At 38.3% G+C, this 15,586-nt stretch overlaps 1 protein-coding gene across 1 annotated transcript in view; it reads left to right on the top strand.

The window, feature by feature from the left end:
* The first annotated feature begins 361 nt into the window (after window positions 1-361).
* The window catches only part of ZSWIM6 (zinc finger SWIM-type containing 6), a 144,341-nt gene continuing 129,116 nt past the window's right edge, over window positions 362-15,586 (top strand). The window contains exons 1-4 of the mRNA XM_077751431.1: window positions 362-413; window positions 12,215-12,286; window positions 12,660-12,684; window positions 12,768-12,976. Of these exons, the coding sequence (XP_077607557.1) occupies window positions 362-413; window positions 12,215-12,286; window positions 12,660-12,684; window positions 12,768-12,976 (358 nt within the window). The remainder of the gene's footprint in view (window positions 414-12,214; window positions 12,287-12,659; window positions 12,685-12,767; window positions 12,977-15,586) is intronic.

Genomic DNA, 15,586 nt, shown 5'->3' with positions numbered 1-15,586 from the left:
CTTGTCAGCCTACTCAACATAAAGATGATTTGAATGAAGACTTTTATGATAATCCATTCCTGCTGAATGAATAGTAAATAATCATCAGACATGTGTCTTGTTAATGAACTTATCTGTTGTGTCTATGTATGTCTTTGCGTGGAAATCTAGTAACTGTATGAGAAGAACTGTATGAGATGTATTTGTGTCATCATCACCCCCAAAGGATTAATTGTGTAGAATATTGTATGCAAGACTCATATAGAAATGGATAACTTAGTCTTACATAGGCTTAAGGTGAGTGATAATTAATATAAAATTAATAATGTGGGTTTTCTTACTGTCTGATAACTGCTTTCAAAGAATTACAGTATTGTACAGTATGCCTCCCTCTCTTGTATTTGGAGAAAATGCCTATCAGCTTATCATCACAGGTAAGTGGTTTTAAAAATGTAAGTGTTTCCAATATTGTATTCTGAATATGACTGTAATACTGTATGCTGTAAAACTTTTATAATGATTAATTTATTAGAGTGTATAGACTAGGCTTCTCTAAAGCAATCATATCAATTATACTAGACTACCATAAAGTAGCCATATTGCTGCTTTTTTGTTATCAGTGCATGATTCATTATACCTATAAATACATATGAATTTTTTTCCACTTTATTTTTTCATTTTTGATGTCTAGTGCTAGTAATAGGTATGGCATCTACAGTGTTTTATATCATATAAGACAATATTGTGTAGGTACCGATAGATGATTCATCTTGTAAACAGGTGACATAAATTTATGCTATCAATAATTATAGTACAGTTCTGTAGATGTATTTTTTCTTCCTCATGATTTTCTTAATACTTTTTTCCTTACCTTAGTTTATTGTAAGAATATGGTGTGTAATACATATGACATACAAAATCTAATATTAGTCAACTGTTGATGTCACTAAGGCTTCTAGTTAGCAGTAGACTGTTAGTAGTTAGATATTTGGGGAGTTAAAAGCTATATGGGGAGTTTTGACTGTGTTGTGGGTCAGTGTCCCTAACTTCTGCATAATTCAAGGGTCAACTGTATAGCCCGTCAAGACTGTTTGTTTTTTTTTTTCTTTTAAGACTGAAATGCCATAGTGTTTCAGCAATGAAAATTTGATGAAGGATTTCTTCCAGATAGAACTAAGAAACTATTTGAAATTGACAGGGTGATTGGAGCTGTCTATAAGATATCCTTATAATATTCTTTCTAAATAGCATTCAAAATTGTGTTTTCTTTTTTCTTTTTTTTTAAAGTTTATTTATTTATTTTGAGAGAGAATGAGGAAGAGAGAGAGCGTGAGTCAGGGAGAGGCAGAGAGAGATGGAGAGAGAGAATCCCAAAGCAGGCTCTGTGCTGTTAGTGCAGAGTCCGACGTGGGGCTCAAACTCACAAACCGTGAGATCATGACCTGAGCTGACATCAAGAGTCGGACACTTAACTTACTGAACCATCCAGGCATCCCCCAAATTGTGTTTTCTACTACTGTTGATGAATTTACAGTGATGCACCTATATAGCCTTTTGCTGATTTCTCTATTATAGCAGATAGATGTAAAGCAACACCTGGTTTCTTTCATCCAGGCTAGCTACATACATGCATCTACTTGCTTTTTTCATAATGTTCTCATTATATATAAGATTTTTGTTTCTGTAGAGAATTCAGACAATATAGAAAGTTCTGAGGAAGCAGAAATCATGGTTAATGTTTAATAATTCCAGATTAATCACCGTCTACAGTTTGATAATATGCATGCATGGGTGTCCATGTGCACATAACACGAGCATACTCATGTGTACACTCTTGTATAATGAGTGAGCTTCTACAACACACGCCATTTACCTGTCTTAATTCTTTGCTTAATACTTTGTTGTGACTTTCTTCTCATGTTAATGAGTATCATGTTTTAAAATGACTGAATTGTGTTTCACTTGATATATATATCATAATCTGTTTATCAGTACTCTTTTGATAGGTGCTTAGTTGTCAGTTTTTCACTATTGGGAACAATGCTACACTCATCACAGTGGCATATTCCTCTTGCTCATTTGTATTTTGAGGGCAGATTTCTGTAAATAGAAATGCTAATATAATTTTATTTTAAATATAACTGTACTTTGGCTGTGGCAACATATTAAAATACAAAATTTTTTGTGGTCAGCATTTCTAGAAAGCTAATAATTTCCCCCTTTAAGAATCCGAGCTGTGCTCTTTTTGATTGAATGTAGTTATTAGCATCCACATATATAGGACCAAAATGGTCCAGATTGCTGGACTTTGGGGTTTGGGGGGGTCTGCATTTTTATAGATTTTTTTTTGGTCTTCCTTATGAAACTCTTTTCTCAAACATGTTGCTTTTAACCTGTAGGGAGCTTGGAAACAAGATAAATAACCTCATTATTTGATATATAAAATTAAATCAAGTAGCCCCTGGGTCAAAATCTGTGGTGTATTCCAGTTATAGGGGTAGGGTAAAGCATTTGACTGGTTGAATTTAGGATATGTAAGGACTATTTTCATTTTGGGGGCTGTTTCTTTTATGTCCCTGTTCTGTGGTATTAAGTTATTTCTACTACAAAGCAGCAATTTATTGCTGAATGTCAGAGATAAGGCTGTATGAATTGAGATAAAAGGAAAGCTTTTATGATTAGAAAATTCCCTTCCTTCAGGTTGGTGGAAATGCCGATGGAGTATTTGCCTCTCGGTTCCTTCTCTGCCTGGCGCCTACCTGTTGTGCTCCTCACTGGGGAAGTGTATCTTTGTCTCTGGGCATGCTCCTGGGGCTGCTGGCCCCCTCGGTTTCTTCTCCAGGGCTGGTCATGAGGGAGTCAGTCAGGACCTGACTGCTTGGGCTCTGGCAACCCCTGTGTGGGAACACTTTCCTGGGATAGCTGAGCCCTGGGCTACTGAGCAGTGCCCGTCCTCCTTTGATTAGTGTTTGATTTGTGCCAGCACGGGGTGTGTACTAGGAATGCAAAACTGAGTCATATCCCTTTCTCTTCTGGGACCTCACCTGGGGCGAAGTAAGACAACCTCAAGGCATGTAGCTTGATTGATAGCACACCAAGTACCCTCTTGAGTGGTGTGTTTGAGGGCGAGTTATCAGTTCTTTCTGGGGATCTGCAAAGGCTTCTGCAAGAGAAGGGGAAACTTGTACCTAGTGGTGGAAAATGAGAGGAGTTGGCCAGAGATTTGCTATTAGGAGGAGGAAGCGTAGTCAGAATAGGGGGTATGGAAATGCATTCTAGACAGCAAGTAAAGCTTGTGCAAAAATGTGGAGCCAGGAAACAGTTCCACCTCTTTTGTGATTCACATTCTGCACAGCTTACATGGCTGGTGCACTTAGTGTTGGGGGAGAGGGGCGTGGTTGGAGAGGAGATGGTAGAGACCATAGTGGGCCTTGTGTGCTGTGATGAAGAGTTGGGCTCGATCTTCCAGTGATAGTTGGGCACCATCACAAAGCTTTAATTAGCCTTGTGCCTTGATTCACGGGCACAGTCATGAGCAGCAAATGAAAACCTGTTGTGTTCATTTCATGGAGTGATAAAATCCCATTTATGAGTTAGGGGATGTGCTAAACATTAGGGCTAGAGGGAGTACATTTATAATGTGACTCATCCCTTTGGCAGCTATCATTGTCTGTAAAGTAAGCAGAAAGACTCTTTTAATGAAGGGGACACCATTTCAGACAGGTGGTATAACTGCTTCGTGCTGAGAAAACTTCCATCCGGGCAGTCCAACCGGGTGCATGGATGTAGGTTTGGGGGGTGGTGCAGGTTGTGTCTTTACCCGGCCTCACCTGACAGCCTGACACAGGACAGACGGCAGGCTATGCAGAGGGGAAGAGCAGTCTTTGTGCAGTGCAAAAAGACTACTGTGCATTGATTTCTTTTTTCTCCCCCAGTTCATACCTGCATACAGATATGGATCTGTCAGGGTGTCATCTTTGAATGCTGAGTTATGCTAAGCGCTATCAGAGTTAAGATAAAAATCAATGGTTTAATTGATGAAATGAGCATAGGGCTAGACACATGGTGATAACTCAGTAAATACTTAATTGATTTTTTTAAAAACCTGACTTTAAAACAAAATGGATTTTCAAAGACTGAAAAACACTTGGTTAAATATTTTTTTAAAATGTATCAAGAGAGATTAGGATTTAGAATTTCTATTGTATAAATTAAGACATTTTATTCACTTGGTCTTTTAAGCAGAGTTTTTAAGTAAGACACAGTAGGCCATGGACTGTATTTATAACCTGATATTAAAGTGTTCTCAGAGAATTTATTCCTTTATAAATTATTCAGATGGAGTAAATAAAAAGGCTTTACTCGGGGAGGGCAGTCAGTGTGCTGTTGACTTGAATATCTTACTAAGCTTTAAAGATGTTTTTTTGAGGGGCAGATGTTAGTTTAAGGAATTCTCAACCAGTGTATTGCTTGGAAGTGAAAAAATCTGGAAAGCTTGTACTTCTTTACAAGCCTACTGCGTATACTAAGATCAGAAGGTACAGTCTTGTGTTTGGACACAGATGTGATTTTGGCAGCGTGGATCCAGTAGGTTGGGTTTCCACTTAGGTCTCCACAACTTTGAGCGTCACACCCTAGATGTCTTAATTATCTCTGTGCTTCCATCTTCTTTTGTGGACTTATCCTTTCAACACTTCTACCTCCTAATTGTACAGATTTGTGTGTGTGTGTGTGAGAGAATTGAATGTTCTCATTCTAACGTGAATGAAACATTTTGTTTAGCTTGCAAAATACTTTACAGGTGTAAGATGGCAGTATGAGGTGTCAGATTAAAGAAGGTTTTTTTGTTTTGTTTTGTTTTATGTTTTTTTAGTGGCATAGCATATTTTAACTTCAATTTAGCTTGGTTTACGTGAAGGACAGAAATCTACATTCACCAGTACACTAATTAGACTTTTTTAAATTTAAGTTTTTGGTTACAATTTCTACATGTTGCTCAATAAAAACATTGAGAAAGCACAAGGTTTTTTGGAGATCAGATTTAGGTTTAAATAAGACTGATCCTTCTAATGTCTTTTAAGTATTCCTTATTGAAATTTTGAACTGGACATAGTTAATCTCTTTGGAGTATTTTACATATAATAACTTGGTAAAGTTGCAAGATACAAAATCTGCAAAAATCTGTTGCATTTCTATGTACTAATAATGAATTATCAGAGAAGTTAATAAAATGATCCTATTTATACTTGCATCAAAAATAATAAAATAGGAATAAATTTACCACTAACAACATTTGATTAGTCAAATTCACTTTGAGTGTTATATTAGGGAATCGGTGAAATGCTCTGGGGGGTGGCAATTGTGGCTGAATCCACACTTCAGGAGAAAAATGACAGTTTGTTTTGTTGGTCTCTACGTGCAGAGAATCCTCAGCCTTGCAGGAGGGGCCCTCTGGGGATGTTGGCACGCGCAGCCCATCAGTGACAGCCAAGCTGTCAGGGGTGACTTCTGAAGGGGAATAGAGTTCTTGCTGCATGTACTCCAAGTGTACAGAATGGGCTGTATGATCTAAATCCACTTAATCCACATTGAGAGTGAAACGAGAAGAAATTTGATTCCAGTGCTTAGCACACAAAGCAGTAAGAAATTTAATCATTATTAATGTAACTATTAGAGGCTTACCTTCATAATAAAGGAAGTTCATTTTTATGTCTACATTTAGTCCCTCCTGCTGCCGTTAATGTCTCTGGTTACAAAACCGCATCTCAGCAGTATTTCAGAATTTCAAAGAGTGGCACTTTGCGCCCCCTGGTCCCTTCTGTCTTCTGGCCCCTGTGAACGTCTAGAATGAGCTCAGGACCCCCTTCCTTGCTGTGGTTCCGGTAGTTCCTTGGAACCTACAGGATCACTCTCCTTGTGCAAGTAAGTAGGCAGGCAGCATTGTATAGTGGTGACATTTGTAGGGGCTTGGAGTTTGAAGCATGGTCATAACACTTAGTAGCTCTTGACCTTGGACAAGTAACTTAATCTCTTGGAGCCTTGTTTTCTTCATTTATAATATGGGGATAAAATTTACCTTATCAAAATGCCTTAAAGTACTTAGCATAGCATCTGGCACCTGGTGAGTCTCAGCAGAGGTTCGTTAAGATTGTGTTCTTATGATTAAACCAAGCATTGTGTGATTGCAGTTCTGAGAATAATTTCCTTAGAGTTAGGGAGCCAACTGAATTTGTGGACTATTGTTACTAGGGTGCTTGTTAGTGGGAAAAGGAAGGATGACCTTGGGTCATGTGGCTGAATGGCATTTAAGGGGGCTGAAGAGGAGCGAGTTTTTTGGCTCTTTAAAAAGTCAGTCAACATCTATTATTTGAAAATGGCTTTTGATTGAAAACACTGAGTTTGTCTGATTGTGAATTTAAATCCTTATATGTGACTGGAGTGAGAAAATTATTCACACTGGCAGATTCTCTTACACACTGAAATCTGTTTCTTTGCTAGTTCAGATTTCATTTCTGTGTTTTTGACTGAGGGGGGAAAATAAGATCCTCTCTTGCCTTTTCTAGAATCTGTCAGTACTTACTGAATTGGGTGAAAGGTTTCAGCCATGGGGCATTCCTCTTTGTAGCCCTGAAGGACCTGAATCCCCAACGCAAGCTCTCAAAGTGAATTCTTAGTGGCAGAGTATGTATGGTATCTGTGTACATTAAGGGTTGGTGTTTCTTGACCTATCAGAGTAACTTTGAAAAGTACGTAAAGAAGTGAGAAACAAACAAAATCACTTGTCCCCTGGGTTCTTCCAACTCCTACTGCCCAGGTGTGAATGATCTCTTAGGAAGACAAGGGTCAAAGTGGCCTGATAATTGTGATTAGGCACAGCCTTCCATAAGGGACAGGTAGGCATCCTTGAAGCACCCTTGGCAGGTCGTTACTCTGTCTCTATTGGCTGTGTCACTCAGCCTCAGCTTCCCTTCCCTTCTAGAGATGGGGAACTCTTCGTTTTCAGCACAGCTTTGAACTGCTTAATATTGAGGAGCTTTTCGTGTTGTGTAGATTCCTAGCCCTCCCACAGTCCTAACTGTATCTTGATCTTTAACGCAACAAATCTTCAGATACTGAACAAGAGTTAGGTTAATTTTTTCCAGGTTATGCTGCCAAAGCTCTAACCATTGCCCTCTGATTATTTCAGAACTTCAGAATCATGCTAACTTATCTGAAATATTCCAGGTTTTCACTGCCACCTTTAAAATGTGATCCTCGGAGAAGCATACAGTGCTTTAGCTAGGATGTGACTAGCACAGGACATGCTAAGAATGTTTGAAAACTGTAATTAAAATATCTCAAGTTGATGTTTTTGTTGCTTTATTTTATAGACAGATTTGTGCTGTGTTGAGCATGTAGCTGTCATCCTTGGAGTTGTCTTTCACATGAATTGCTCGTAGGTAAGGCCTTATATTATAGATGAACAGCTTATGTTTTTAGCTCCAGGGCAGTACTTTATATTAAATATTTTTTTGTGAGTTGTTTTATATCTGTTCCTTGTTCCTGACTGCTGAATTTTCTGAACCTCCCATCTGCCCTGGATATTAGGGAGTCCCACAGGTTGTTTTCTCCTCATTCTCACTGATCTTGCCCCTGAGTCCATCCCAGGTGGTTGATGAAAATGCTGACTAGGGCTAAGCCAAGTGGAGACTCTTGTGGCAGAATGCCAGGGTCTTTGTTCTTTACATTTGACATGTGGGGAACTGTCACAGTGGTTTCAGGCTCTTACCAACAATGTGTTTTTAATCACGGATGGATGTAATTTGTCTTGGTCTGAAGCCTTCCGTTCAGACAGGTTTCTCATTACATTATCATGTGCCTTGAAAAGTCTGTATTTGTTAAGTTTTTATTTCCGTGTGCATCTGGGCTCCTTGTGCTGGCTCTCTTGGCAATTCTTGTGTTCTACTTAGGTGAGCCTTTACTTAAGTGATCTCCAGTAATATTGCCTGCTAGTCCCTGTCTTGTGTTTTTCTTGGTGTTCTCAGTCTTCTTATTGCTTCCTGACCTCTGGAATGCCCAGAACTGAGTACTGCATTGGCTTGTGAACCAAAAGAAGGAGGAAATGTCTTATGTTAAGAAGGTTTTTGATCTTTTTCCAGAGGTACCACTACAAATATACCACAGAGTTTTTCAAAAGACTGTAACTTTAGACAATTTAAATTTATCCTCCAGGGGTAGAAGGAGAAATTCGAAGAAAACATTCCAGGAGTCTTTTTTTTTTTTTTTTTTTTAATGTTTATTTATTTAGAGAGAGACTGAGAGGTAGAGTAGACATGAGCATGTGCATGCATGCACATGAGGGTGAGCAGGGGAGGGGTAGAGAGAGAGAGAGAGAGAGAGAGAGAAATTCAGATTCAGGAATCCTGAATCCCAAGCGGGCCCCATGCTCAGTGTAGAGCCTGCCACAGGGCTTGATCTCATGACCGTGAGATCATGACCTGAACCAAAATCAAGAGTTGGACGGTTAACCAACTGAGTCACCCACTTGTCCCTAGAAGTCTTGTAAAAAGGGGGCAAAATTTAAGGAACTATCTCCTATTATTTTATCACTCTTAAAATATCCTTTATGGAACATGTATATCCAGAGTAATGGTAGCAGTTAATAGATATTTCTGTGTTTGAGGTGCTCTTTAGTGTAAAGTTTTAAGCAGTAACAGAGCACACAAAAAAGACCTTATTTGTAAGGATTAGAAAAGATGACTTGTACTTATAACAGTTTTAAGAACATTCTGGGGAATGGAGGATTAGGATTAAGTGGTGAGAATGGTTTTGAACATGTATCTATAAATGCTTTAAATTTTGACGTACTTCTTATTTACAGGAGAACTTTTAAAACTGCAATAGAATTTTGCATTAAATCCCTCATTATCATAGGAATTTTGCCTTGTTATTAGATTTGGCTTTTAACTTATAAAGGCTTTATTTACTTGAAGTTAGTCAGATTTTTGCAGCATAGGTTCCAGGGACAGTATATAAGCATCTCCATTAATGTAGGAAATACTGTGTCTAGAAGCTCTTCAAATGAAGGTGTTTTTAACGATTAACCTTCTGCAGAGAACAAGATGCTGTATGGTTTCTAGATTATAGTGCTGTAGGGGTACGTGTGGCAATTAGAACTCTAATGGGATTCAATTTTATTAAATACATAGGGTTTTGTACCTTAAAGGTTAAGTATCCTATTCCACCCAACTTAAGAAATTCAAAGTTAGTATTCTCACAATAAATGTTACTTTGTCCCCATGGGCAGATTTCAAATTTGCATTGTTGGGCATAATGTATAATATGTACTTCTATATATTTATCTATCTATGTCTGTCTGTATATATCTAATTTCATACAGTTATACAGATACATAGATATATACACAGTTGAGTCTTATATTTAAATGAATGAGAGAAATTAACTTCATTTCTGTATATAGTATAAGTGGGAAACATTCATTAACTAATAATGATTTGAACGTATACTATGTGATAGGACCTGGGGATATAGAAATTAACAAATAAAACAAAATCCTTGCTTTTATGTTGTACACTTAGGTAGTATGGGAGAAATGTATGTATCTAACTGTGATCTCATGATAAAATTAAGGGAGTAATTATGCATTGCCCTAAGAATAATATGTTGTCTACAAATGATTTTACGTGCCCAGTTTACACACCTGACATAGAAGAAACAATGATTTCATAAAATTTATTTATAGTTTTTATTTATTTTTGAAACAGAGAGAGACAGAGCATGAGTGGGGGAGGGGCGGAGAGGGAGGGAGACGCAGAATCTAAAGCAGGCTCCAGGCTCTGAGCTGCCTGCACAGAACCCGACGCGGGGCTCAAACCCACGAACCGTGAGATCATGACCTGAGCCGAATTTGGACGCCCCGAAACAGCGATTTTAGACTCCATTGAGGACACATGTCTTTGGTGTCCTTCTTGAGGTAACTTTAGTTCTCAAAGACTGTCTTGAAACCATCAGCTGGATTTACTTAAAAAACCCCATTCACTTTAGGCAGTGATTAAAGACCGAATGATTATTCGGTAGGACACTTTTCATATTACAAAAAAATTCAGACTTTATAAGGGCTCAGAACTCATGGGGCTGTTGAAGTTATGTTATTATTTAGAAAAATAAAACTAAAATGTGAAAAAATGCCTGGAGTTGCTAAACAATGTGACTTGTGGTCAGTTCCATTTCTCTTGATACAGAGCAGGGAACCATTGTGAAGAGGACCATTCTAATCTGTGTGCAGTTGGCAGCTTCAGTTTTTCACAGGATACCAAGTAAGACCACTAGAGGCCTAAAACTCCTTTAGTTGTCGCATGGGTGCATCATCACATGGACGAGCTGGGAAAAGGAACGCTTTGTCTTTAGGCTTAGGAAGTACACTTGGAAAAGGAAAGAGAATGTTTTGAATAAAATCAGAAGGGAAATTATGCATGTTAAACAAGATTCTGGAATCGTACAAAGAAATGGATACTCAGACTCTGTATGGGAGTTGAAAACTTTTTTGGGCTAGTATATATTTTTGTCCTAAGAGGAAGCAGTTTTTTCCCCAAATTATTTATTTATTTATTTATTCATTCATTCATTCATTCATTTATTTCTGAGAGAAAGAGAGAGAGACAGCATGAGCAGGGAAGGGTCAGAGAGAGAGGGAGATACAGAATCTGAAACAGACTCGAGTCTCTGAGCTAACCATCAGCACAGAGCCTGACTCGCGGCTCGAACCCATGAATCGTGTGATCATGACCTGAGCTGAAGTCGGACGCTTAACCGACTGAGCCAGCCAGGTGCCCCAAAAGGAAGCAGTTTTTAATGCTCAGTTCAGAGCTTGCAATCTTATGAGCTTCCTGGTATTTAAGTAATGTTTTTTGTCAGTGAGAGCAGTTTAATCATTTGGAAATCATTTAGCCCCTAAAGTGTATTTTCTAATTTCTTCCCCTGGAGAATATTAGCTGTAGCCTTTGCTAAGAGACAAATTAGGCACCCTCATACAGTCTCTTTAATAGGCATCCTAGGAGGTTTGGAAAGTTACTTTTTATACCATAGGGTAAAGCCCCGGCCCTTCATCTATCAGTTGAATTCTTAAAATGATTGCATTTTCTTCTTGTACCCTAGGACTAAGTTTTAAAGCAAATAATGGCATAAATTGAGGCAGATGGAAAACCTCAAAGGGCTTCCAACACCTTCCTGAATTCCTATTGTCAGTGCCTCTTAAGCCATGGCTACCACCTCACCAGGAGAACTCCTATCCCTGTTCTACTGCCTTTGGTTCAAATTTGCTGTGGACAGCAGATCTTAAGGTTGACAAAAGCAGGTGGGCTTTAATAGTTGCTATTCCTGTAACTCTTGCTGTCGCTTTTCTCCTAGTAACTGCCTTTTCATTTTTGGGGCTGAGACATGAGACAGAGTAGGTGAATCCGAGAAAGAAGAAGGATTCTCACCACTTACTCTAGCCCCCTTGTTTGCCTTCACGGCCCTTCCCAGTCTACTATTTTCCATACTACTTGTTTACAAATCAGAGAGTCACCTAGGGAAGTATTTTTGTTTTCTGGTTTTTGATTTAACCAAGCAGTTTCCCCAGCCCCACTGTCAGCTTTTATACTCTAGGAAGTCTGAGACTTGAATATTGAAAAATCTCTATATTTCTTGACTTAATATCAGGTGCTTTTGATCCCTAGTTATATTTGATAATTATTGGATACCTGGCTTATCCTAACCTTGGAAGTTCTGAGTCATAAGTCATAGGTCCAGTGGGATCCACCACACATCAGGTAAAGTCATGGGTACCAGGGGTTCATGAACTAAGAGGGCTTCAGGGAATGAAAGAGCATTTGAACTTACCTGTAGTCGTCCTCTTGGTGGGTGTTGTGTTTTTAGTGTCATATGCAAATATATTAGCTTTGTCTTTGTCCTCTTTCCTATTTGTAAATTGATGGAAAGCTCCATTTCAAGATGTGATGGGTAGGCTGATTACCCCCCAACCCCTAAAAAAAGGTGAGACCAATTAAAAAATGTGTACTTTCTTTACATAAATGGGTTACCTAAGTAGATTTTTTTATACATAGGATCTACATTGTTTTCCTTCATAGTCATCCATCTTTTTCTGTTAGTGGAGTGTGTTTTTTTTCTTAGTTTCTTTTATCTTCACATTAATTTGAGAACTTTAAACCTGTGTTTTGACGACGTTCATCTTTAGCGGTCTTCATCATCGTTGGGGAGGCTACTGCAGTTGATGAGAGAGAGGCTGACTCCTCACAGAGGGAGGAAGGTATGGAGGAGGCAGCATTTGAGCCAAGCCACTAAAATGTGGAAGAAGATGTGAGTTTAGAGATTGGTATTCTCTCTTGTTAGGAGGATATTCCAGATGTAGGAAAATGTGAGCAAAGTTAACAGGCATGTTTGAGAAACAGCAGGCCCTGCTCCCATGGGGCCAAAATGTAGGCTCCTTGAAAGAAAAGCGTAGAATGCTAGACTAGGGGCAGAGTGTCCAGAGCTTTAAAGAATTTCTGTTTGGACATTTATGCTGTGTGTCATAGTTTTTATAGGGAAATGGACTCAGAGTTTAAAATAGTAACTTCATAAATATAATTGTAGCACTATATCTTAGAAGACTAAAATCTTTTGTATGAATTATATTTCAGAACTTTCAGAATTGCGTATGCGCAGGTAGGTGTCTGTTTCACACAAAACAAACATCTTTAACAGCTTTCTCCTGACACATACTTTGTGGTCTTATGACTGTGTGTCAGGCCTGTCTTGAGAAAACTTGGGTTTGGGTCTCCTGAAATAAATGAGGAATCATCATGTGGAGAACAGCCGGAGCCGCATCCAGATCTCCTTCCTCTCAGGGGTTGGGCCTTCTCTCTGCCTCAGCCGTTCTGTTTTGTCCTTCTGCTCCCTTCGTCTCTCCGGTTCTGCCTTCTGCCGCTAACATGCATGGACTTTGAACCTTACGCTTGTAAGTGCGTGTCATCTTGCCACACTTTTTGGCAACTACTTGCCTACCCTTAGGAGATCCTGTTCAAGACCGTGATTCTGGTGTGTTTTGAGCAGCTGATGAAAACATTGGTATGCTTAATAATTTGTATAATTAATAGAGTAAGTAATTATTAATATGATGGTTTACATATAAAACCTAGGAATTTCATAGGGGCCTGGTGTAATAATCTCCAACAGATCTGGAAAGAAGGTCAAAGACTAGTTGAAGGGACTAGTTTATCCTCATTTAAAAATTTTTTTAAAATGTTTATTTATTTTTAGACAGAGACAGAGCGTGAGCAGAAGAGGGGCAGAGAGAGATGGAGACATAGAATCTGAAACAGGCTCCAGGCTCCAATCTTTCAGCACAGAGCCCGACATGGGTCTTGATCTCACAAATAGTGAGATCATGACCGTAGCCAAAGTTGGGCGCTTAACCAACTGGGCTACCCAGGTGGCCCAGTATATTCTCACTTGTAAAAAAAAATAGAATATTTTTAAAGGATATGTTAAAAGGCACGGTTGTCTACAGTGAGTATCAAAATTGTCCTTTAACCGTGTTTTCAGTGTTTTAAATCCTTCTAGTAATGGCCTGAAGTCTTTAAGAAGACCAAAACTGCTTGCCATAATTGGTCAGGAGTCATGTTTCTGAATGGGTATTTTCAAATAGCTACTTTGAAATCACAGTAGATACTATTTCACTGTGATACTTTGCTGTAATTTATCCCAGAAATCCTGAAAAGGATTTAGTGTGGTTTAGAAATGAACAAAACTCCCCAAATCTAAAATGTATTTATGGCAATCAGATCTTGGTGTCTATGGAACACCTATCTTACTTTCTACTAGATTTTAAAATGATCAGTGACTTATATATGCAGCATGAAATATAATGCAACATGAAAATCCTGTGAACCCCACACATATAATATTTGATAAATATAATAAAGGTAGCATTTTAAACTGAATGAGGAAAGATAGATTATTCAGTAAATGTTGGGACTACTGGGTATTCATCTAGGAAAAGACAAAGTATAAACTTTACACAAATATTGAAATGTAAAACTGAAAACAATAGGTATTAGAAGAAACCACAGGTGAGTTCTTTTATAAACTGAATCAGGAACAACAGTCTATGTCTGATAAAAAAACAGAAGCCATAAAGTAATTGATTGATAACAATCCACCTACATGAAATTCCTAAATTTCTGTGTGTGACAAACCACCAAAGTAATTTACCAGACTGGAAGAAAAAAGTTTTTTGCAACTCCTATTACAGACAAAGGGCTAATTTCCTTAATGTATAAAAAGCTCCTTCAGGTTCATTATAGACAAAAGGTACATTCCTAAAAATGTTCCTACAAAGCAGTAAGAAAATCACAACCAACCCACTAGAAAAATGGACAAAGTTATAATTTAACAGTTCACAAGGAAATACAAATGGCTCTAAAATGTATAAAAAAAGATGCTCAACTTTATTCATATGAGAAATGTAAAATAAAACTACATTGAAATGCCTTTTTTTTTTTTAAACTGATCTGTTTTCCAAAAATAAAAAAAAGCTTCGTAACAATGGCCTGGCAAAGAATTGGGTATCTGGGACCACTATGAAATAAAGGAGAGCCATTTAATGCAGGAAGATAGTCTGAGCTGGCTGAGGGAAATAGCATCCTTCTGCAATTCGGGTGGGAGGGGAAGAGGTGAGGTACACCTCAATGCAGGCACCTTTCAAAATTACAAATGCGTGTTTGCTTTGACCCAGCAATTCTCTATCTAGGAATTTATTCTAGAGATATTGTCATACAAGAGTTTCACTACACCACTATTTGAAATAGCAAAGAATTGGCAATTACCTAAATATTAGTATTCAGGGAACCACTAAATTAGTTCTGGTGGAACTCCATGCAGCTCTCGAGAAGAAGGGAGCCAAGGAGAGAAAGCATGTGTGGTGTTTACTATTATGTACAAAAGGGAGAAGATAGAATATATATTAAACTACTACTGGGTTAATACAGGGGAAATAAAGGACATGGAGTGAGAACCGGTTAACTGGGGCACATGGTTGGAGGGAGATTTTTGTCACTGTATATTGTTATTTTTGTGTTTGGACCATTTGAAGCTATGCTTTCTTGAAAAAATAAGTTCTAACAGATAAATAAAGGAAGGGTATTGAAAAAATTGAGCATTATATTGTTTTAATAAATTTGTAATTTCTTTGCTTGAAAAGTAACATTTTTAAGGGGGATAAGTAGGGGCCTTGTAGGGGGAGCATGTGTGTTTAATCAGATTGCCTCTTCAGCGATATTAAAAATCAGTCAGTTGTGATTTGGTGCAGAATATATTACACCCCTGTAGGAGACTGAGTTCGGAAGTTTACTTTGAAGTTCAAGAAAAGAAGGGGTTAAAGATGTGATGCAGGTAAAGGAAGGGTTAAGGACATTATGCAAGCTGTTAAGTAAAAAGGAAGTGCATTACAAAATGCTGAGCTCAGGAGTCTGGCTGCCAGCCAAGCCTTTGCTTTCTTCACTACAGCTGAGGGCTTTCGAAGCTTCCCACCAGTGGGTTTGTCTGAACTGTTTAGGAATGCGGCAGC

The sequence above is a fragment of the Crocuta crocuta genome, unplaced genomic scaffold (genome assembly GCF_008692635.1).
Source record: "Crocuta crocuta isolate KB4526 unplaced genomic scaffold, BGI_CrCroc_1.0 scaffold91-1, whole genome shotgun sequence".
NCBI lineage: Eukaryota > Metazoa > Chordata > Mammalia > Carnivora > Hyaenidae > Crocuta > Crocuta crocuta.
Note: the sequence above shows the minus strand (reverse complement) of the source record. Positions and strands in the feature narration are given on the sequence as shown.